The 24,866-nt window shown below is 34.3% G+C and overlaps 1 protein-coding gene across 6 annotated transcripts in view; it reads right to left on the reverse strand.

Annotated features, from left to right (window-relative positions):
* ANKRD26 (ankyrin repeat domain 26) overlaps positions 1 to 24,866 on the reverse strand; it is a 134,697-nt gene that overhangs the window by 52,785 nt on the left and 57,046 nt on the right. For all 6 annotated transcript variants that reach the window (XR_005355234.1, XM_038529928.1, XM_038529927.1 and 3 more), the window contains 10 exons: positions 21,187 to 21,220; positions 20,706 to 20,847; positions 16,005 to 16,218; positions 14,146 to 14,329; positions 13,252 to 13,389; positions 10,117 to 11,073; positions 8,476 to 8,628; positions 4,861 to 4,931; positions 4,175 to 4,268; positions 151 to 263 (listed from right to left, as the gene is read on the reverse strand). Coding sequence is in view for 5 of the 6 variants with exons in the window: in XM_038529928.1 (XP_038385856.1) it covers positions 151 to 263; positions 4,175 to 4,268; positions 4,861 to 4,931; positions 8,476 to 8,628; positions 10,117 to 11,073; positions 13,252 to 13,389; positions 14,146 to 14,329; positions 16,005 to 16,218; positions 20,706 to 20,847; positions 21,187 to 21,220 (2,100 nt within the window). In the remaining variant the exon portion in view is untranslated. The remainder of the gene's footprint in view (positions 1 to 150; positions 264 to 4,174; positions 4,269 to 4,860; positions 4,932 to 8,475; positions 8,629 to 10,116; positions 11,074 to 13,251; positions 13,390 to 14,145; positions 14,330 to 16,004; positions 16,219 to 20,705; positions 20,848 to 21,186; positions 21,221 to 24,866) is intronic.

Below are 24,866 nucleotides of genomic sequence, written 5' to 3' on the forward strand. Positions count from 1 at the left end.
TATGTTAAAGGCATTGTTGTTATTATTTAAGGAATCACTGAACAGTAAATCTAGTATTTTGCAAAAATTTCTATTTCTGATTTATAAAATAAAATTACAATTAAATCAATTAATTAATGGTTAAAGTGGTGTGAAATATTATAGTCTTACCCAGTATTCTCTTTTTCTAATTCATAATTTTTCTTCACCTCTTGATCCAAACTGAATTCCAGAGATTGTTTTAACTCCATACATTTCTTTAGACTTTCCTTTTCATCGATAGGCTTTGAAAAAAATTTTTCAAGAAAATTAGTTTCAAAAATCTAGAGACTCCTTTTATAAAATATTATTTCTCATGAATTCATGAGTAATATGTATTTAGACAGGTTTATAAAATACATATAAAATATAGTTTATGAACCAAATGTCAATAAAAACAGATTTCAAAAATAAGGACATTTCTTAAAACAGCTTAAACTGATTCTATATTTTCATCATTTTTTCCTAGAATTTAAATTGCCAAAATTTACTCATGAAATACAGAGGTTTTTATCCATATTAATACTAAGTATTAATGAAAAAAATTAAAGTGGTTATACTTATATTTTAGTTTCTAAAGATGCCCTAGAAACATTTTCATCAATATCTTAAGATACTCTTGGTTTTGTGAGATCATACCTTATTAAGATAATATCTGAAAAATTCCCATGCAGTACCCATTATAATTTTGAAGATCATCTAACTTTAGGATACTCTCATTCTCTGGAAGCATTTCAAACATTCTCTGCAAAATTTCAATTTCTTTTTTTCCATTAACCACTTTTCTCTTTAAATAAAATTTAAGTCTTCCCAATATTATATAAAAACATTTTCTTACTCTTGTGGCATTTTTTTATCATCTTGCTTTTCCCCTTTCACTGGACTTGAACATTCTTTAATGTGTCATCTCAGCCACAGATTCATCTTTTCATTGCTTCTTTTACACTAAAATCTGGCTTTCAATCCTGGAATTCCACTAAAAAATCTTGAGGGCCATCAAGGATCTTCTTTTAATTTTTTTAAATTTATTTATTTATGATAGTCACAGAGAGAGAGAGAGAGAGAGAGGCAGAGGGAGAAGCAGGCTCCATGCACCGGGAACCCGACGTGGGATTCAATCCCGGGTCTCCAGGATCGAGCCCTGGGCCAAAGGCAGGTGCCAAACTGCTGCGCCACCCAGGGATCCCAAGGATCTTTTGTTGAAAGTCCTTATCCTGCTTTACTACTCAGCAGCAGCTGAAAACAATGACCATACCCTCCCTCTGCTCTTCTAATCCTATTTAATTTCTAAATGACACCAACTGCTGACATTTACTCCCTGACCCTTGCTATTCCTCTTTTGACATGCTCTCAGAGTTCTCCAAATCTCAAGGCTTCAAAATCAGAATCTCTAATCTACATTTTCAGCCTTGACCCATTTACTGAGGTCATCTGTCCTTTTCAATCTTCCTTCTAGTTCTTCATAGACATTATTTTCAACCACTCACTCAAAAGCTGTTACCTGATGTGGATTACCTTTGTAGTTAGCTAATCTGTTATTTTTATATTTTTAAAATTTATGTACTTGAGAGAGAGAGCACAAATGGGGAGAAGAGCAGAGAGAGGGAGAAGCAGACTCCCCGCTGAGGAGGGAGCCTCATGCAGGACTCAATTCTGGGACCCTGAGATCATGACCTGAGCCACAGCAGACACTTAACCCACTGAGCCACCCAGACACCTCAACACATCTAATCTTGTACATTTTGTGTTGACCCTTTTTGATATTACTTTGAGTGTATTTTTTTTAAGATTTTATTTATTTATTCATGAGAGACACACACACACACACAGAGAGAGAGAGAGAGAGAGAGAGAGAGAGAGAGGCAGAGACAGGCAGAGGGAGAAGCAGGCTCCATGCAGTGAGCCCCATTTGGGACTCGATCCCAGGACTCCAGGATCATGCCCTGAGCCGAAGGCAGAAGCTTAACCACTGAGCCACCCAGGCATCCTGAGTGTATTATTTTTTAATCTCAGGGGGCACCCTTACCCTCAGGATGCTGACCATTGTACTTTGTCTTGCCTTTTTGTTATATTGCAAAAGTTCTTCCCAAGGGTCAGATTATGAATGGTTTGTCTTTGTTTCCTTTTGAATACTTTCCTATTCCATAGAGATTTGGACTTAAGGAAGTTTTCTTCTAAATTCTTTTCAGATACACACTTGACTATATTGTTCAGAAGCTTAAGTCGGCTAGAGCTATCTCTTCTTCTCAATCCAGATTTCTTCACCTCAAAATTGTGTCCATCAAATATCTTAACACAGGCAGTCTCTGTCCTGGGGATTTATGAGGTAAGAACCTTCTACAGAAATTAGGGCTATGAATGAAGTTGGTGGAAAGCTATTTAAGTTTCTGTTTTAAAGGGTAAGCTTAAAGTGGCTAATGTTGGGCTGGCAGGATCAAGGGGGAATTGGGAGGCACCAATAAAATGGTGGTGGGCCTTCCATTTTGTTACCCCCGCCTCAGAACTTTCCTGCCATCAGCAGACCACCCAAGCACACGTCATCAGGGGTACACAGGACCTATGTAGGAAACCTGAACCGTACCTTACCCAACCTCCATATAAGGGCATAAGCAGTTATTGCCCCATACCAATTCTACCAGTAATATGCCCTAATACCTATCACCCCATACAGACATAACCCCTTACCTCTTCCCTTAGAAAGCTCACATGTACTCCTTTTGGGTGTGACTTCCCTGGCTTCACTCCCTTGTGGGGCCATGGAACCTTGCCCCAGAGCGTGTTCCATTAAAAGCCTGCCTCAACCAACTTTTGCCTGGACTCTATTTCATTTCACTACCAATCGGATGAAACCTGACAGCTAATAATTTTATACCATTACTCTAATTCATTTCTCTAGGAATCTACAGAATATCTATGGATATTCTTACAAAGTCTGTAACATGTGATGGCTTCCCTAATAGATTCCTGTATGACATTGTAGGGGGACAACTCATGGCACTCTCAGTCACAGAGATAAGACTCCTTACCAACATTTTGTCATGTTAACTGCATGAAAAGTACAGTAAAACAATTTGAGTAGTTTATATGAAGTCATGAAAAAAATTTTTCTTTCGATGTTTCTTTGGCCACAAAAAGGACCAATCAATAGAATGTGCTCATTCTAATGAAATTTGCATGTACATAAACTTGGTGACTGAAAGAAACTAGTTGTAGGTCCTTCTACCTCACTGTTCCAACTTAGAAGTCACAATGCAATCTTCTCATTGGTAACCACTCCTATAAAGGAGGGTATGAATGGCATGATAATCCTGTACTGCTTGGTAAATAGTTATATAGTTTTCACTACCTATCAATGAGCTGGTATCCTGGATTGCACATTAATCTTTTCTGAGATTGAATTGTTAAATCTCTGAAAGCCAGATTAACTCGAGGGAATAGAAAATAATTAGTTGCAATGAATGCTAGGAGCACTGTGTTACTATGTAAGGTCCTGACTGAGCAGTCATTTCTACTTTTTCACTGGCATTTCTTTTCTTTTCAAAATCCAACAAAGACAAAACTACGTTCCTTTGAGAAAAATGTTTGTATAATTACCTAGTAGTCATTCTTTTTTTTTTCCTAGTAGTCATTCTTAATGAAGACAAGTTACAAGTTTGTAATTACAAATCACTACAAATTATTAGTAAAGTAATCCATTCTCAAAATCTCAGTAAAGGGTTTAGATTATAAGAGAAATTCAGAATTCAAGATCAAATTATTTACTTAAAGTTTGGGGAATTTTTAAACATATTGAAAAATATTAACAGGGACGCAGACATTAGTATACCAATATTCACAGCAGCATTACTAACAACAGCTAAGAGGAGAAAAACCCAAATGTACACTGACAGGTAAACAAAATGTGATATATATAAAATGTTGCTTTGTTTAGGCTATCACAGTCTATTTTATTAAAGTCTTAACTACAAAAATTATTGATTTATGAATTCAGTGAACTTTATCTATAAAGAGGAATTATACCAATAGTAGTTAAGTAGCAACAATATGAATATTTTTATGAGTGAGAATGTTCATATTATCCAAAATGTTCTTATACACTACTACTAGAGAAATAAAACTCCTTCTCAGTAGGACAGAAATTAAGAGACTGACTTACCGAACTTGGACTTAACAGGTCTTCCTGAAGCTGTTCAATTTGGCCTGCTTGCTTCTTGATTGTAACTTTTAACTTGGCATTTTCAACTTCAAGCCTAAAATGCATATTTTAAAATATTTATTCTCAGACACAAATTTTAAACATACCACATAATTTCTAAACAAACATCTAAAGGTCTTACATAAATTTTTTAATTTTTATTTATTTATTTATTTATGATAGTCACACAGAGAGAGGGAGAGGCAGAGACACAGGCAGAGGGAAAAGCAGGCTCCATGCACTGGGAGCCTGACATGGGATTCGATCCCGGGTCTCCAGGATCGCACCCTGGGCCAAAGGCAGGCACCAAACTGCTGCGCCACCCAGGGATCCCGGTCTTACATAATTTCTTAAAAATTTAAAAAGTAGATTTGGCAATTGTGCCATTTTTCTGGATGTATTTCATAATTAATGTACAAAATTTAAAGATCATAAGCAAAAATTATGCATTTCAATATCACGCAAAGCTGAAATTTTTACCCAGCTAAACAATGATGTATTTATCATAATGGATATATTTCTTATACTATACTACTTATCTGCTTTATAAATACTCAAGTTATTTTCTGTGCTGCTTTAAATTATCTCTGCCTCTCTGTGTGTCTCTTATGAATAAAGAAATAATCTTTTTTTAAAAAAAATTATACTTTTGTATGTGATCTTGTGACTTCTCAATACATCCTACAGCCTCTGTATATCGATCCTGTGCTTCACGTAACTAAAAGAGAAAAGAAATACTTTTAACTACTGACAATCTAGTATAAATCATAACCTGTTAAACAAAATTTCACTGGACATAGACACTCTACATACTGATTTATGGTTACAGCAGAATTGTACTGCTACAATAGAGACCTATATCTACAAAGCCCAAAATATTTACAATCCCTTTACAGAAAAGCTTACTGACCACTCTTCTAGTATTAAAACATAACATTTTTAATGTTTTTAAATTATGTTTTATCAGTAGATATACATATTTATATATTGTTCAAAGGAGGAAAGACAGGAAATTACCTTATAGTAAATATTTCTAATTTTCTATTCCCAGCACCACAATTATAATTTTAAATATTCACATTTATAAATGACCATGGTTATCCCAGTGATTATAAAAGTTAACATGCTACTTTCAGTGACAATCAGATATTTCAAGTAATAGTATAAGAGGCAGTATCTTAGTAGGAAGCAGAATATGCCTGGATCTGAATTCCCAACTCCTCTGGGTATTAGCTGTGTGACCTTAAACAAATTATTTCAAATTTCTGCATCTCACTTTCTTCATCTGTAAAATGAAGATAATAATAGTATCTACCTCATTGTGATGCTGGTAAGATTAAATTAGGGAATATACATGAACTACTTAGAAGAGTATGTGGCACATACCAAATTCTAAGTGTCTGCAATTAGCATTATTGTTGTTGCTGTATTTTATGTTTTAACAATACTTGATATTTTAGGCAGATAGCAGGCCAATGGAAGTACTCTCTTACACAAGTTATATTGAAATCATTCTTCATACTACTTACTGAAAGTGGTAGCAAATGGGGAGCATGAGGCCCAGGATGTAGCCTCAGAACTCCAAAAAAAATTTCACTAGGGATGCTTAGGTGGCTCAGTCAGGCATCTGCCTTGGGCTCAGATCATGATTTCGAGGTCCTGGGATTGAGCCCCCCCACATTGGGTTCCCTGCTCAGCAGGGAGCCTGCTTCTCCCTTTCTCTCTGCCCCTCCCCCTGCTTGTGCACTCAGGCACCTTTACTGTCTCTCACAAATAAAATCTTTAAAAAAAAAAAAACCTTTTACCAATTCCACTAGCCAATGGTACTTTCTTCCACTTACAATAATTTTAACTTACTTCCTCTCTATACTACTCAATGAACAATACTCATGGACTATGGTGCAAACAGTAACTCCTAGACTGATTGTTAAATAACTTACATGACCATCAGAGGCAAGGTAAAGCCACTGACATGGAAATAATGGACTCTTGCTAAACCAATGTTCCCAAATTGTTTCATGTTCATATTGTTTATCTTAGCAACTGTTTATGTTAGAGGGCTTTAGCAAGTACTCTGATGAGTAGAGGTTTAGGCTCTGTGGTGTGGCATATCAGAAAAACTGTCCCTAGAGGCACCTGGTTGGCTCAGTTAAAAGAACACCTGACTGTTAACATTCAGGTCTTGTTCAAGCCCCACAGTGGATGTAGCAATTACATAAACAAATAAACTTAAAAGAAAAGAAAACCTGTCCCCAGAACTTTATAGTTGGTAAAGTGCTGTAAATCTGTAAATCTCAGTTCTGGCTGCATAATGAAGGAAGGCATATTTAGACTGTTTTTCCATAATGAAGGCGGGAAAAACAAGCATCTGTTTGAATACATTGCCTTATCAGATTAAATGCTTTTAGTTTTACATTTAATTGCTTAAAATACATTTAGGATACAGCTTTGTTATGTCAATGTTTTTCTATCAGAAATTACGCTATGTATAAAGTACTTAATTTTATCCTAAAAACTAAGTTAAAATATTCTTAAATTTATACAAGGATAGGTGTCATACATATAAATATAAAATATTTTCCCTCTTAGATACGTTTGTACATAGACAAAATTGTCATTCATGAAAAAAATAAAAACAATGTAAAATAAAGGACTAAACTGGTCTGTACAGACTGGATAACAAGAGTGAAAAAAGTATGTTCAAGGGGAGTTAGAATAGTTAAAGAAAGCCTCTTGGAGAATAAGAGACAATGAGCCAGGTCTCAATAGTGTAGGATTAGGCAAGAGAAAGGGAGACTAAAAAAACAGAAAGGGTAAAATGAATAAAAGGCTAAGAGATGGTAAAATCAACCTAATTAACTCAGAGGATAAAATCTGATGGCAGAGAAATACAAACAGATGTCCAGACAACAACTAAATCAATGTTCACTGCAGCATTATTAATGGCCACAAAGTGGAAATAACCCAAAGGTGCATCAAATGATGAATGAACAAGGGCTTTAGCCTACAATGGAGGACTGTCTGACCATCAAAAGATGAAGCACTGACATATGCTAGAACACAGGTGAACCCCAAAAACAGGAAGTGAAAGAAGCAAGTCACAAAGGACCACACATTGTGTGACTCTCTTTATATGAAATATTCACAATAGGCAACTCTATAGAGACAGGAAGTAGACTCTTGGTTGCTGCAGGTCAGGGGCAGCAGCTAAGGGTTTCTTTCTTTTTTTTTTATTTAAAAGAATAGTTTTATTGGTGTTCAATTTGCCAACATATAGAATAACACCCAGTGCTCATCCCGTCAAGTGCCCACCTCAGCTAAGTGTTTCTTTTCAGGGTGATGAAAATGCTCTGATGGCAGTGAGAGTCGCACAACTCTATAAATGTACTCAGAGACAACTACACATGTTAAATTGGTAAAGTGTATGGTAGATGTATTATATCTCAGTAAAGTTTTAAAAAAATCCAATGGCACCACCTAGATAATTTTCTTAATTCTCTCTTTTGGGTGTATATACTATACATCATCTGAAATTTTCCATGCATTTATAATATATCTAAAAGGAAAAGAAAACGATGGAAATGCCTCAGTTGCATTAGTCATAAAGTAACCTTTCTGTAAAAGTTATCCTGAAATCAGTACAGAGTCTATATCTATCCATAAAAGTGAAGATGAGAAATAAGATGATTTTCCGAAACATTCCATTAATATCTTCTGATTTTAGCTAGCTCGCCTCATCATGGTAATAGAGATATTATTAAAAAGCATTGTTTAGGGCACCTGGGTGGCTCAGTTGGTTAAGCATCCACCTCATGATTTCAGCTCAGGTCATTGTCTCATTGGTGGTGGGATTAAGCTGGCCTGGGGCTCTGTACTCAGCAAGGAATCTGCTGGAGAGTCTCTCCTTTTCCCTGTGACCCCTTCCCACTACACATGAGTGTGCATGTATGTGCATTCTCTCTCAAATAAATAAATCTTTTAAAAAATTTGTTTAGCAGGAAAAAAAGTCCCTCAATTTGTGTGAATAATAATTGCATAAGTCTCAACTTTCCTAGTAAATGCTATAAGCAAAAACATATAACACAGATAGCAGAATGGAAAGTCAGAATTTAATAAATAAGTGCATGGTGAAGACACTAAAATTATGCTAAATTAAAATGAAAATACAAAACAAAGTGGTCCATGGAAATTAGCATTCTACAACACTTTATATTATTTAACAGCTACAGACAAACTGTTGACATGTTATATTTAATACATACCTGACTTTTGATTTGATCTAATTTCTTCTTTAAATCCTGTACCTCATCTTCTAAATTAATACGATAATGCGATGTAACCTCCAATGAAGCCTCTGACATAGATTGTTTTTTCAGGGCATCAGCCAGTTCTTGTTGAAATTGTCTCATAACTACCTAATAAGACACTTCTGTTACTGATTTTATAAATGATCTTATTATTATGTTAATAATATGTAATTCTAACATATGTACTTTATCACCACATACATCAACTCACCTTCTTTTCCTAAAATGTACACACTGCTGTTTATTGAATTTGGCTAAAGATACAAAAAGTGTTACCCTCCTGCTTAGTCAGTGTTATGTTACTTAGATAATTATTTCAACCTCACTACCCATTCTTTGTTGATGAATTTGCAAAGCTTCCCAGCCTGCTGAAGTCTCAAAAAGAAATCAGTATATAAGTGAGACTAGCAGTGGTAAATTCTACATTAATGAAATGTTTTCTCTCTTTTTTATTAGAGGCTTAAATTAACTTCCAAGTTCTTCACATAGTCAACCCTTTGCTCAAAACCTTCCAATAGGTTACTATCTCAGAACAAAAGTGAAGTCATTCTAATGGCCTTCAAGCCCCCTACATAACCTGGCTTCTACCTCCCTCCTTGACCTCAGCTCCTAGGGCTCCCTTCCCTGCTCATGCTCATTCCACTCCTGCTACACAAGAATCCTGCCACCCCTCAGTAGCTGGAAATGGAGATCCAGGGACAAATCAATAAATCACAAAAGTATAATTTTCTTTGTATTGGAAAAATTTATGCCCAAATGATAGTTAATTGAGTTTTGAAATGAGCAAATTATTTGAGTTATTTGAGTTTTGCTAAAACTCACCACAGTTATCCCAAATTATGATTTGATGAAAAATAGATGCCTTCAAAGAGTCAAAAGGTCATAAGAATAAATGATTTGAGAGTAAAAAATTAAATTTATATAAATAAAGATAAAAGTATGCTAACCAAAAATGTATAAAAGGCTACCAAAAGAAAAGTACTGAGATACAGTATCTACACTTCAGTTCATGTGACAAATCTGGAATTAGCTGTCAAATTAATCCACTTAATTGAACTTCAATTTCAAAATACTCATTTAGGTATGAGCCTTTCCAGTTTTCTGTTCATCATGGTATTAAAATGTGGTGACAATAACTACAATTATTTTAGTAGTATTAACACTAAATTATTTTTTTAACACTCAATTACTAATATCAGCCTACTTTTTTAAAAAATTTATAACTTAACCTCTTGAAGTTTCATACATGACATGGCATTTTTAATCAAATTAAAGCACCTCTTAGGTCTAATTTTTATTTGCTGGATACAAGTACGCTGACTTACACTCTCTATATTTTTTATGCTCAACTAGATTCAAAATTGAGCCATAATCAATCAGGTCATGAACTCAGGGTCATGAGTTGGAGCTCTGCACTGGGCATAGAGCCCACTTTGGATTCTCTCTCCCCACTCCCACTTAGGTGCAGGCACATTCTTTATCTTCAAAAAAAAAAAAAAAAAAAAAAAAAGAAGAAGAAGAAGAAGCCATAATCAAGCATTACTTTGAATTTTCTCTCAGGAAGCTTGAAAAATATTTGTCTTTCTGAATACTTACTTCCCTTTCTTCTTTCTCCTTCTCATACTTATATATTCTTTCTTTTAAATGGTTACATTCAGTGATTAACTCCTTATTTCTTTCTTGCAGTATAACACTTTGTTTTTCACTTTCAGCTTGAAGATTTCTTACAATAACCTGAAACTGGTCTTGGATATCAATTACAGTCTTTTCTTTACAGTCAACTTTGCTGTAGGCATCATCTATTTGCTGTCGGAGCAACATATTTTCACTTTGTAGTTGAGATAATCTCTCTTCTAAGGATCCCTGCTTTCCAAAGTATTTATTCACTTTACTTTGCTCATTTTGATACTTCTGTTCAATTTCCTTCTTCTGACACTGGGTTTGTTTTAGGTTTCTTTGTACATGTTCTAAAGCCAAAGTCTTTTCTCTGAGAGCATCTCTTGTGTGATGCAGCTCAATTTCTAGGGTATTGAATTTACTTTCAGCTTTAGAAAGTTGCTGAGAAAGCACCTCATTGTTATCTTTTAGGTTAGACACATCAAAGTTCATTTTGTCCTGTAAACGAAACCACTCATCTTTTGCTCTCTGGAAAGCAAGTTCTAGGTCTCTTTTTGATGCCTGACTTTGATCATGATCTTGTATAGCAGTAGCAAGTCTAGCTCGGTATGATTGAATTTTTGCTTCTAGTCTTTCTTTGTTTTGCTTTTCATTGTCCAGTTGAGAGTGTAGCATTGTATTCTCAGTTGTCAGAACATTGAGCTGTCCAGTATATTGGAATACTGTATTTGTTAATGTTACCTCATTCAGTTTTATGGTCTTTTGAAGACTGTCATTCTTTTCTTTTTCAATTTCAATGTCTTCACAATATTTCTTTTCCTTTTCCTGATTCTGGTTCCTTATTGTGTCTATTTCCAGTCTTAGCATGGCAATTTCATCCTGCAACATGCGGTTTTTATGTAACAGATCTTTTGCTTTTTCATGAGTAGGAGAAGCCTAAGTAAAATGAGAGTCTTTTAGTTGGAACTCAATAAAATGACATCATGATTTTCTCTGAAATTAAAAAATAATCTCTGTTTATACAATGAATAGGTTGCAGTAAGTGGATATCCAACTAGAAAAACATAAAGTTGGATTCAAGCCTCAAACCTTTATACAAGCATAAATTCCCCAAAGTTCAAAAATGTAATTGAAGACAATGAATGCATGAAAGGAAAAAAGAAATCATGACAAAATTCTAAGAATCTCAGAATTGGAAAGGTCTTTCTCTGATTTACAACAAACTCAGAAGGCCTAAAAAAAAAAAAAAAAAGACTAATATATCTGACTACACTAAAATTGAGTTTACTCTCTGATATCGAACACAGTCCACAGGAAAATACTTAGCTCTGCATATATTTGGACAGATTAATTTCCTAAAATTATTTTTTCCTGAGAATATTCCATAGATGTTCTACTTTTGTAACATTTCTATAGTCAGTTATAAGAATTATATCTACTGATAAATGACAAATCTAGGCATCATACTATAAACACTTCTGCATACATTAATGATCTCTTTTAGTTATCATAATTCCAGAATGGGGAGGTTAAAAATACTAAGTGAGCTGCAGGACTTTCCCCAGGTCTTCGTACTCCATTACTAGTGTTTTGCACCAAACTGCAGCTACTTCTCTAATGTAAAACATAAATACAAAAGAAGCCTTATATTTCAGGAGTGGCTGGGTGGCTCAGTCAGTTAAGCCTCTTCCTTCAGCTCAGGTCATGAAAAGGTCTTGGGGTCCTGAGATTGAGCTTCATGTCAGGCTCCCTGCTTGGCAGAAAGCATCCTTTTCCCTTTCCCTCTGCCTGCCACTTCCCCTGCTTGTACTCTCTCTGTCAAATGAATAAACAAAATCCTTTAAAAAGAAGCCTTATATTTCAAAATACCAATGCCAAACAAGGTAAAATTTATACAGCTCCTAAAATATCACGAGATTATCTGTGGCTGCAATAAATTTTATTTCCTCTTCAGATGTTTACACTGGCAATAAATGCAAAATAGGGGAAAATACACTGAGCTATTTTATTAAGAACAAAATACTAATCAGTAAATTTTCATTAAGTATATATTACAGCATTTGATTGTTTCAAAAGCTCCTTGTAATGAAATTGGATACTACTTGGAGCAAATTGTTAACTTTTCACAAAAGTATGAGCCTAACATCCAAAGTAAGGTCTCTGAACAGGCTATACTTTTCCTCCTGTTCATCAGTGGAAGTGTGAAACTAACCTCTCTATGAATATAGAGGTGGTGAAGTAATTGCCAAAACTAAAACCTATGTTGTTAATAGCAAGAGTTTTGAGCTTATGGAAAGCTCATCAATTCCTATGGAAAATAATAAAAACCTCTTCTTCAGATAAGGATATTATGAATGTCACTATTTGACCCTTGTAGACAAATGCATTTAAATTAACTAATGAAAAATAAGGGCAGCCTTGGGTGGCTCAGCGGTTTAGCGCCACCTTCAGCCCAGGGCATGATCCTGTAGACCCGGGATGGAGTCCCAAGTCAGGCATCCAGCATGGAGCCTGCTTCTCCCTCTGCCTGTGTCTCTGTCTCTGTGTCTCTAATAAATAAAAATTTAAAATTAATTAAGTAATTAACTAATGGATCAAAATGCAACTCCCCTCACTTCACTCCCCAATATATATATACTTTATATATACTGTATATGTATAAAAAATATTATATATTTATTAAATATTGTATTAATATATATTTATCGGGATCCCTGGGTGGCGCAGCGGTTTGGCGCCTGCCTTTGGCCCAGGGCGCGATCCTGGAGACCTGGGGTCGAATCCCACGTCGGGCTCCCGGTGCATGGAGCCCGCTTCTCCCTCTGTGTCTCTGCCTCTCTCTCTCTCTCTCTGTGACTATCATAAATAAATAAAAATTAGAAAAATATATATATATTAAATATAAATTAAAAATATATTTTAGAAATATATTTATATATTATATATATACAAATATATACACATACTTTATATTTTCCTCTATACTTCCCATGATGTACAGTGTTGTTTTTTAAAATAAATATACATATATGGAGAAAAATAATAATTCCAATATACAGATATATACATACAAATACACACACACATGTACTTCAAAATAACTAAAGAAAATACCTCAGAATTCATTTTTGTATGAGATATTTCTATTTCCTTTCGTTTGCAAAGGTGATTGTTTAGAATTCCATCTTGTAATATTCTGGCATTCTGTTCTTGAGAGAGTTGCCTCTGAATGTCATTTCGCTCTTCTATAACCTAGAAACACATTTTCATTAGGAGTTTGGATCATATGATTAAAATAAAGTCAAAAGCCTTAAGAAAACTTAAAAAAAGTCTTCAAAAGTAGTCTTTTAAAACAAGGATTTTTATCCTGCATGAATAATTCAAATTTTAATTGAAATGACAGCTAAATGTGTCATAGAGTAAAAATATAAGTAGACATAGTATTGTGAAATAAAATTTCTTTATAAAACATTTAACTAGTTTCATCATGGTCTCAAAGCAATTTAGCCTCTATTTTAACATAAAAAAAATCCAAAACTGGGGCACCTTGGTGGGGCTCAGTGGGTGAAACATCCGACTCTTTTTTTGGCTCCGGTCATGATCTCATAATATCAGGGTTGTGAGATTCAGCCCCAAGTGAGGCTCTGTGCTCAGACCAGAGTCTGCTGGAGATTCTTTTCCCTCCCTCTTGCTCTACTCTGTCCCCCTGCCCATGCTCTGTCTAAAAATAAATAAAATTCATTTTAAAAACAAAGAAAACGAAAGCCAATATTTATTGGCTTTTATCTCAATTTACATTCAATCCCTTCATTGAGAAAATATACATACAACATATATGAGAAACCAAGAATTCCAATAAGGTAATAATTTTAGCTATAAATATAATGGTTGTTCCTATTAGGATAAAATTAAATTTTTAATCTATTTCAAACCTAATAATATATATTAAGTCAAAAGGATATTATAAGAAATATTGATGGAAATATAAAATTCTTGTCAAAAATTTACCTGATTCAAATTGTTTTTTACACTCTTCAATTCCAGGTCTAGTGTTCTAAGATTAAGCTCAAGTTGTTGTTTCATTTCGACTTCTTTACTATATTGCTCTTCTTTATTTCTTAATTGCTCCCTAATTTTTTCATATAACATATCAGCACTTTTTCTCTTTTCTTTTTCCTGTTTTAAGGTAAATCTGCAAATAAATGTGTTCATTTTAAAATGTGTTTTGTTAGCAATAAAAAGTTTATTTTATAATCTGGTTCCAAACATGTTGTTTCATTATCCAAATGAAATTTTTATGTTCTCAATTTTTTTCCTTTCTAGGGCTCATGTTTTTAATTTCTCACTTCAATCTCTTCCAAAGGATAGACATAGATATATATACAGTTGAAAAGAAAGAATGAGAAAGCATTATACCATTTAGTAACTTTTAGTCAGTAATAACTCTGGTAGTTGTTGTAAGGAAAGGAATTCTGAAATTATTCAGGAAAGTTAGAGTTGAAGATTACCATTTTCCCCACATAGTCATAATTACTCTTCAAATAGGATAGATAATTTAGTTACTAACTAAAAAGAGAAGTTACTGTTTATCAACAACTTTATAAATTCACTAGAAATAAATTTTTACTTCATAAAACATCAAAGGTACCTCTAAAAATAATCTACAGTGTAAGACAGCATCTGCACATGTTGTTTACACAACATACACCTGCAGATTACTGTGATCCAGCAGTAGACTAGGGAGTCTAATATTTATTGCCCCATACTTTTTATGGTTCTTCTTTTGCAATATTCTCAACCTTATTGATTATTATAAATTTTATAAATCATTTGAAAACTCCTTTTAGAACACAGGATCCATATTAATTAAGAATAAAGAGTAATATGTGCTTTCAGCATAGACTTTTGAAATAATTTTCTTTACATGAGAGAAATGTTGAAAACACTTAACCATTAATCATTTTCCATTTTACTTAATAGCCCCTGAATATGTTAAGAATAAACCCAAGTTTAAAAATTTTTTCTGTCTTGAGAAAAATTGACCATTTTACACTGTTGGTGGGCATATAAATTATTATTTTTTTAATTTATTTATTTATGATAGTCACAGAGAGAGAGAGAAAGAGGCAGAGACACAGGCAGAGGGAGAAGCAGGCTCCATGCACCAGGAGCTCGATGTGGGATTCAATCCTGAGTCTCCAGGATCACGCCCTGGGCCAAAGGCAGGTGCTAAACCGCTGCGCCACCCAGGGATCGCATATAAATTAATATAAACTTTCCTGAAAACAATTTTAAAATATGGATCAGAGACCTTCATTAAAAAATTTATACTTTAACCAAACAATACTACATTAAAGAACTTATTCCAAGTAACCAAAACTGTAGAAACAGAATTAAATAAGACATTCCTTATAGCATTAAAATATAGAGAAATGAAAAAAAAATAGAGAGAAATGTAAAACAACCAAAATTCAATTTGTTAAATAATGAGGTCTCCATATGGTGAATTTCTATATGGTCATTAAAATTATGATTTGGAATATACATTAAATTGTTAGAAGTATTCACTGTTAAGAACTTGCTATATTATTTCAAAGAAACTCATACTTCACATTACTAAAGAAGTTTTCTTCCCTATAAAATCCCAGAAGGCAAATTAACAATTACAAAACTTCTCCTACACAACTATAGTATAAAAGTAAATATTTTAAGGGGTTCCTGGCTGGCTCAGTTGGTAGAGCATGTGACTCTTGATCTCATAGCTGTGAGTTTAAGCCCCATGTTGACTGTGGAGCCTATTATATATATATAAAAAAAGTAAATAGTTGAAATATTTCCAATATTTCCTTAAAACCAGGATGTCATACCTCAAACTGCAGAGTTCTTGTTCCCATTCCACTTTTTGATGCTCTAACTGTGATTTCATTTCTTTTGTTTCTGATAGCTCCTTTTGTAGTCCATTAATCTTATATCCCATTTTTTTAATTCTTCTTATAAGTTGTTCACAGTCATTTTTTTTAAGTTCTATTAATCTTTCATATGAAAGAATTGCATCCTGGATTTTCAATAGACTAACAGAATCTACATCAGAGGGAAAACAAAACCAGAAACAAAATATATGAGGTATCTGGGTGGGTCAGTTGTTAAAGCATCCAACTCTTGGTTTTGGCTCAGGTCATGATCTCACGGTTTTGGGATTGAGCCCAGCATTGGACTCTGCATTCAGCACAGTGTCTGCTTAAGATTCTTTACTCCCTCTCTCCTTCCCCTTCTGTTTCTCTCCCTCACCCCCTGCTCATTCTCTCTCACAAATTCATTATTTAATAAAATAAAATATATGAGTACTTTTTGCATATAAAGGACTGTGTATTTTCACATTCATTCATTCATACATTAAACAAATATATATTAAGTAACTTCAACATAAAGATATTATAGGGGCACCTGGGTGTCATGGGATTAAGCTCCATGTTGGGCTCCCTGCTTAGTAGGGAGTCTACTTCTCCCTCTCCCTCTGCCTCTCTCCCTGCTCATGCTCTCTCTCTCTCTAATAAATGAATAAAATCTTAAAGAAAAGAAAACATAATCAAAACCTTTCTAAACTTAATGAAAACTATAATCTCACAGATCCACAAAAGATCTGGCTAGGAGAGAAGAAATGGAACTAAACTATTGTAATTTTTTAAAAGATTTTTTTAATTTATTCATGAGAGACATGGAGAAAGGCAAAGACACAGGCAGAGGGAGAAGCAGGCTCCCCGAGGTAGCCTGATGTGGGACTTGATCCCAGGACCTTGGGATCACAACCTGAGCCTAAGGTAAAGGCTCAACCACTGAGCCACCCACATGTTCCCTATTGTAATTTTCTTAAACTACATATGATGTGGTATAACATTACAAGAAGGTGGACTGTGATACTGGAGTCATATGCTTTAAACTCTAAAGCAATCACTAAAATAACATTACAAGAAGGTGGACTGTGATACTGGAGTCATATGCTTTAAACTCTAAAGCAATCACTAAAATAGCAAAACTAAAGAATTATAGTTATGTAAGCAAAGCACATCCATATGTATGTATGTATGTATACGTATAAATTAACTCATAAAAATTAGTTGATTAATCTAAAAGAAAGCAGAAAATGAAGAAAATGGGAACAAAGTAGATAAGGCAAATGGAAATCAAACAGGATGAGAAATTCATATCAACTGTATCAATAATCACATTAAATGAAAATGGTCAAAAAAAAGAAAGAAAATGGTCTAAAAGCCTCAATTAAAAGGCAGACTGTCAGAATGGATAAAAACAGTAAAAGCCAACTATATGCTGCCTATAAAAAACTCACTTTAAAGGTAAAGACACAAATTTGTTACAAGGACAGAAATATGATATACCACATTCACACTTGACAAAAGAAGGCTGAGCTTGAGTAGCAATATTAATACCAGACAAAATAGGTTTCAAAGCAATATATATTATCAGTAATATTTAAGGTCATTTTTTAATGATAAAGGATCAATAAATAAGCATAACAAACCTAAATGTTTATTAATCTATTAATAAGGTCAAAATACATAAGGCAAATATCAACAGAACTACAAAGAGAAACAGGCAAATTCACAAATATGGTCTAGGATTTCAACAGGCAGAAAACCAGCAAGGATATAGTAGACTTGACCACCACCATCTTTCTCAAGTATCCCATGGAACATTTCCCAAAAGAGATTATATTCTGGGTCATAAAATAAACCTTAATAAAAGGGTAGTCAAAAGGACTGAAGTCATGAAAGTGTGTTCTGTGACCACAAAGTAATCAAATTACAAATCAAGAACAAACATATCTCTGGAAAACACTCAAATATTTGCAAACTAATTAATGCACATCTAAATAACCCCTGCATCGGGGTACTGAGGTGGCTCAGTTGGTTAAGTGTCTGCCTTCAGCTCAGGTCATGATCTCAGGGTCCTGGAATCAAGCCCCATGTTGGGCTTCCTGCTCAGGGGAAGAGGGCTTTCCACTGCCACTCTTGCCCACCTATGCTCTCTCTGTCTCTCTGTCTCTCTCTCTCAAACAAATAAAATCTTTAAACAACCCTTGGGTCAAAGAAGTAATGAAAAAAAGAAATTAGTATTCTGTACTGAATGAAAATAAAAACACAATATGCTACAAATTTCTGGAATCCTCCTAGAGTAGCACTTATCTCAACATTTATAGCACTGAATGTATCTATTAAAAAACAAGAAGGTGCCTGTGTGACTCAGTCAGAAGTGGCTGCCTTTGGCTCAGTCATGGTCCTGGAGTCCTGAGATCGAGTCCCACATCAGGCTCCCTCCTCAGCAGGAACTCTGCATTTCCTTCTCCCTCTGCTCTTCCCCTCCCTATTGCTCATGTTTTCCCTCTCTCAAATAATAAAATCTTTTTTTTAAGTTCTCAAATCAATGACCTTTAGCTCCACCTTAAGAAACCAGTAAAATAGTAGTTAAAAAAAAAAAAAAGTTTGAAACGTATGGTTATATAGAAATCTGACAGAATTTTTTTAAAAACTACTAGAACTAATAAATGAACTCATCAAGGTTGGAGGATATAAAATCATTACACAAAAATCAACCATATTTCTAATATACCAGCAAAAAAACCAAAAAATTTAAAATATATTATTACAACTTCTTTGAAAAATAAATAATCACAGGTAATATCATAAAAGATAGGCTTATACACACTAAAAACTATAAAATATTGCCAAGAAAATTAAAGAACACTTCTATAAATGAAGAGATATACTCTGTTCAAGAGTTGAAAAGTTCAGTATTGTCAAAAAGCCAATTCTCTCCAATTAATCTGTAGATTCAACATAATCCAAACCTGATTTCCAGACCACCAGTGGTTTTGTTTCTGTTTTTGTTTTTCTTAGAGAATGACAAGCTGATTCTAAAATTCATATGGAAACACAAAGTATGAAAGGATCTAGAATAGCAAAACAACCCTGAAAAGAAAACTGGAGGACTAACACCACCTGATTTCAAAAATTATTACCAACTGGTAGTAATTAAAACAACATGATTTTGGTGTAGATAGGGCCAGAGAGATCAATGGGAAAGAACAAAGTCCATAAATAAACTCATACATATATGGCCAACTGATGCAGACAAAGATGCAATGGCATGAATTGGAGAAAATAGAGCCTTTTCAATGAATACAACTGGATATTCACAAAAGAATGAACTTGGGTCCATACTTTGCATCATAAATAAAAAAGAATACAAAACAGATCACAGATCTAAATTTAAGACCTAAAACTATAAAACTTTGTTTTTAAACTGCAAAGATTCTAATATAAAGCATGAGATAAGACCTTTGATGTTGTGCTAAGCAAAGATTTCTTAGATCGAAAGCAAAAATCCATAAAACAACAAATGGATTAACCAAACTTCATCAATAAGAAAAACGGCTCTTCAAAAGACACTGTGAAGAGAATGAAGAGTTACAGACTGCAAAAAAATCTTTGCAAAAACAATATAGGTGATAAAGGAACTGTATGTAGAATACACAAATAATTCTGAAAACTCATCAAATAAGAAAACAAGCAACCTAATTTTTAAAATGACAAAAGATTTGGACAGTTCAAAGAAGATATACAGATGGTAAATAAGCACATGAAAGTATGCTCCACATTATCAGTTATTAGGGAAATGTATATTACAACCATAATTATATATTATATATATATATATATATATATAACATACCCATCAGAATGGCTAAGATTTAAAAAACTGATAAGACTAAGTGCTCATGAATATATATGGAGGAATTAAAAGCCCTCATACGCTGCTGGTGGGTTTAGAAAAAGTACAATTATTTTAGTAAATAATTTGGCAGTTTCATAAGGGAATATAAAGGGACATGAGACTAAAGAGTGATGGATATGTTAACTGTCTAAATTATGATTATGTGTATACATGTCAAAACTATCAAATTGTACACTTCATACATGTGCAATTTAACTAAAGCTGTTGGAAAAAGAAAACCTCTATTATATGAAAAAACATCTAAAACAGTAGCTGAGACAGAAATGGAAAGACAGATAGGAACCAATACAAGATGATGCTAGCAGACTATGATCTTTCACCTCATAGCATTAGTAATAGCTAAGCTTTAAGCAAGGGAGTAACACAATGAAATGTAAATGTTTAAAAATGTATGGTAATTATGGTTGCAGTGTACACCAAGATCCTGAGAGGTGGAATGGCAGGGAAAACAGTCCTGAGGTTAGCTCAGTAAACTAGGAGAAAAATAATGGTAACCTGACCTTGGGTGAAGGCACAGAAGAGAAGCAGAGTTCACTAACACATCAAGTGTGCCATTCCCACATAGACAACTACAGTGGAAATTATAGTTCTTTGGCTGAGAGTATTCAACAGGTCTCTATTTTAATAAAAAACATATTTCTGAGATGAGTAGCTCTATAACACATCAGTGTTGTGTGGCACAGCGCTAGATGAGATGTGCACATATTACTACAATCATATACACAGAAAAAGGCTTTATATTTATACAACAATCCTACCTGTACAATCCATGCCAAGTTGTTCAATGAGCAACAGGGAACTCTTAAAATCAGAGTAATGCAACTTACAATCCTCTGAAGGTGCTTCAGATGACTGAGTTAAGTCATCAAGGTGTTCCACAGAATTCATTTGCTTTTTGACCTATAAATAAATAATACTATATCAAAATGTCATCCAAATATTTATAAAATATACTAAGTGTACAGAGATGATAAATATCCATCTTTTTATAAAAACAAAAGCATAGGTAGTTTTTAAGTGAACTGATTTTTATCAAAAAGACATTTATCAATAATTAGTGTTTCTGAATTTTTTGACAGTAAATGTCTATACAACAAAGGAAGATTTTCTATTTTTTTTCACTATGTCTTTCATAAAGTAACTTTTTGCCATGGAATAATATTTCTGATAAATATGAAATATCAAATAATAAAATATATCATAAATGAAATAAAATTATACATATATATTTTTTTTTACCTTGTTCTTTTCCTTAGACATTTTCTTTGCAGGTCTAGAAAAACAAATGATTCTTTTCAGGCAAATATTAAATATTTAAAATACAAAAAATATTTAAAGCATATCTAAGTAATATTAATGGTAATATTAACAAAGTATTAAATTTAGATCAAGGTGGAAAAAGTAAAGGAAAATCATATTACTTGCATTATTTGATGGGGTAAATATATTACATTTTTTGTTGTCATTTTCAATAAAAAAGTTTTTACTGGCACTAAATCAATTTGAAAAGTGCAAATTAACTTTTTTTATGAAAGAAACCCTTTTTAAATAATCATGATATTAGTGTTTTGAGGTTTTATTCTGTAACTTCTATGCATTATTTTGAACACTTTACATATCCTAAAGGTATTTTAAGCCTTGCACCAGTCCTATGAAGTAGGTAATTATATGAGGTATTTTACACAGGAAGAATATGAGGCACAGAAAATCTAAAGAACCTCCCCAAGCCCGTACAGCTGGCAGGAGCAAACCACCCAGAACTCAAGTGCAGGAAATGTCTTAACAGATACCCAAAGATTGGGATTGTCCCCTGCATATTTTTCAGACCATGATGCTTTGAAACTAGAACTAAATCACAAGAAGAAATTTGGAAAAATTCAAACACATGGAGGTTAAAGACCATCCTGCTAAAAGATGAAAAGGGTCATCCAGGAAATTAGAGAAGAATTAAAAAGATTCATGGAAACTAATGGGAATGAAGACACAACCATTCAAAATCTTTGGGATAGAGCAAAAGTGGTCCTGAGGGGGGAAATAAATTGCAATATAAGCATCCATCCAAAAACTGGAAAGAACTCAAATACAAAAGCTAACCTTGCACCTAAAGGAGCTGGAAAAGGAACAGCAAATAAAACCTTCACCCAGCAGAAGAAGAGAGTTAATAAAGATTCAAACAGAACTCAATGAAATAGAGACCAGAATAACTGTGGAACAGATCAACAAAACCAGGAGTTGGTTCTTTGAAAGAATTAATAAGATAGATAAACCATTAGCCAGCCTTATTAAAAAGAAGAAAAGACTCAAATTAATAAAATCATGAATGAGAAAGGAGAGATCACACCAATGATTCACTATGACCAAGTGGGATTTATCTCCGGGATACAAGGCTGGTTCAACACTCATAAAACAATGTGATAGATCATATCAGCAAGAGAAAAAATAAGGACCATATGATCCTCTCAATAGATGAAAGAAAGCATTTGACAAAATACAGCATCCATTCCTGATCAAAACTCTTCAGAGTGTAGGGATAGAGGGAACATTCCTCAGCATCTTAAAAGCCATCTACAAAAGGCCCAAGGTAAATATCATTCTCAATGGGGAAACACTGGGAGCCTTTCCCCTAAGATCAGGAACAAGACAGGGATGTCCACTCTCACCACTGCTATTCACCACAGTACTAGAAATCCAAGCCTCAGCAATCAGGAAACAAAACGAAATAAAAGACATTCAAATTGGCAAAGAAGAAGTCAAACGCTCCCTATTCACAGGTGACATGATACTGTACATAGAAAATTCAAAAGACTCCACCCCAAGATTGCCAGAACTCATACAGCAATTCGGTAGTGTGGCAGAATACAAAATCAATGCCCAGAAATCAGGGGCATTTCTATACACTAACAATGAGACTGAAGAAAAAGAAATTAAGGAGTCAATCCTATTGACAACTGCACCCAAAAGCATAAGATACCTAGGAATAAACCTCACCAAAGAGGTAAAGGATCTATACCCTAAAAACTATAGAACACTTCTGAAAGAAATTGAGGAAGTCACAAAGAGATGCAAAAATATTCCATGCTCATGGATTGCAAGAATGAATATTGTGAAAATGTCAATGGTACCCAGGGCAATTTACACATTTAATGCAATCCTTATCAAAATACCATGGACTTTCTTCAGAGAGTTGGAACAAATTATCTTAAGATTTGTGTGGAATCAGAAAAGACCGTGAATAGCCAGGGGAATCTTAAAAAAGAAAACCATAGCTGGGGGCATCACAATGCCAGATTTCAGGTTGCACTACAAAGCTGTGGTCATCAAGACAGTGTGGTACTGGCACAAAAACAGACACAGAGATCAATGGAACAGAATAGAGAATCCAGAAGTGGACCCTCAACTTTATGGTCAACTAATATTCGACAGGGGAGGAAAGACTATCCATTGGAAGAAAGACAGTCTCTTCAATAAATGGTGCTGGGAAAATTGGACATCCTCATGCATAAGAATGAAACTAGACCACTCTCTTGCACCATACACAAAGATAAACTCAAAATGGATGAAAGTTCTAAATGTGAGACAAGATTCCATCAAAATCCTAGAGGAGAACACAGGCAACACCTTTTTTGAACTTGGCCACAGCAACTTCTTGCAAGATACATCCATGAAGGCAAGGGAAACAAAAGCAAAAATGAATTATTGGAACTTCCTCAAGATTAAAAGCTTCTGCACAGCAAAAGAAACAGTCAACAAAACTAAAAGACAACCTACAGAATGGGAGAAGGTATTTGCAAATAACCTATCAGATAAAGGGCTAGTGTCCAAGATCTATAAAGAACTTAGTAAACTTAACAGCAAAGAAACAAACAATCCAATCATGAAATGAGAAAAAGATATGAACAGAAATTTCACAGAGGAAGACATAGACATGGCCAAGAAGTGCATGAGAAAATGTTCCGCATCACTGGCCATCAGGGAAATACAAATCAAAAGCACAATGAGATACCACCTCACACCAGTGAGAATGGGGAAAATTAACAAGGCAGGAAACAACAAATGTTGGAGGGGATGTGGAGAAAGGGGAACCCTCTTGCACTGTTGGTGGGAATGTGAACTGCTACAGCCACTCTGGAAAACTGTGGAGGTTCCTCAAAGAGTTAAAAATAGACCTGCCCTATGACCCAGCAATTACACTGCTGGGGATTTACCCCAAAGATATAGATGTAGTGAAACGCCGAGACACCTGCACCCCGATGTTTCTAGCAGCAATGTCCACAATAGCCAAACTGTGGAAGGAGCCTTGGTGTCCATCGAAAGGTGAATGGATAAAGAAGATGTGGTCTATGTATACAATGGAATATTACTCAGCCATTAGAAACGACAAATACCCACTATTTGCTTTGACATGGATGGAACTGGAGGGTATTACACTGAGTGAAATAAGTCAATTGGAGAAGGACAAACATTATATGGTCTCATTCATTTGGGGAATATCAAAATTAGTGAAAGGGAATAAAGGGGAAAGGAGAGAAAATGAGTGGGAAATATTAGTGAGGGTGGCAAAACATGAGAGACACCTAACTCTGGGAAATGAACAAGGGTTGGTGGAAAGGGAGGTGGGTGGGTTTTGGGGTGACTGGGTGATGGGCACTGAGGGGGGCACTTGGCGGGATGAGCACTGGGTGTTATGCTATATGTTGGCAAATTGAACTCCAATAAAGAAAAATTTAAAAAAAAAATGCTGAGAGTGAGAACCACACACCAAGAATACTTTACTCAGCAAAATTATCATTCAGAAATCAATAAAATCAAATCGATTAATTTGATAAATAATAGAATGAAAAAAATTATATGATCATTATATGTGTAGAAAAAACATTTGACAAATTCAATTTCTTTTCATGATTAAAAACTCCAAATAA

The sequence above is a fragment of the Canis lupus genome, chromosome 2 (genome assembly GCF_011100685.1).
Source record: "Canis lupus familiaris isolate Mischka breed German Shepherd chromosome 2, alternate assembly UU_Cfam_GSD_1.0, whole genome shotgun sequence".
In the NCBI taxonomy this organism is placed as follows: Eukaryota; Metazoa; Chordata; class Mammalia; order Carnivora; family Canidae; genus Canis; species Canis lupus.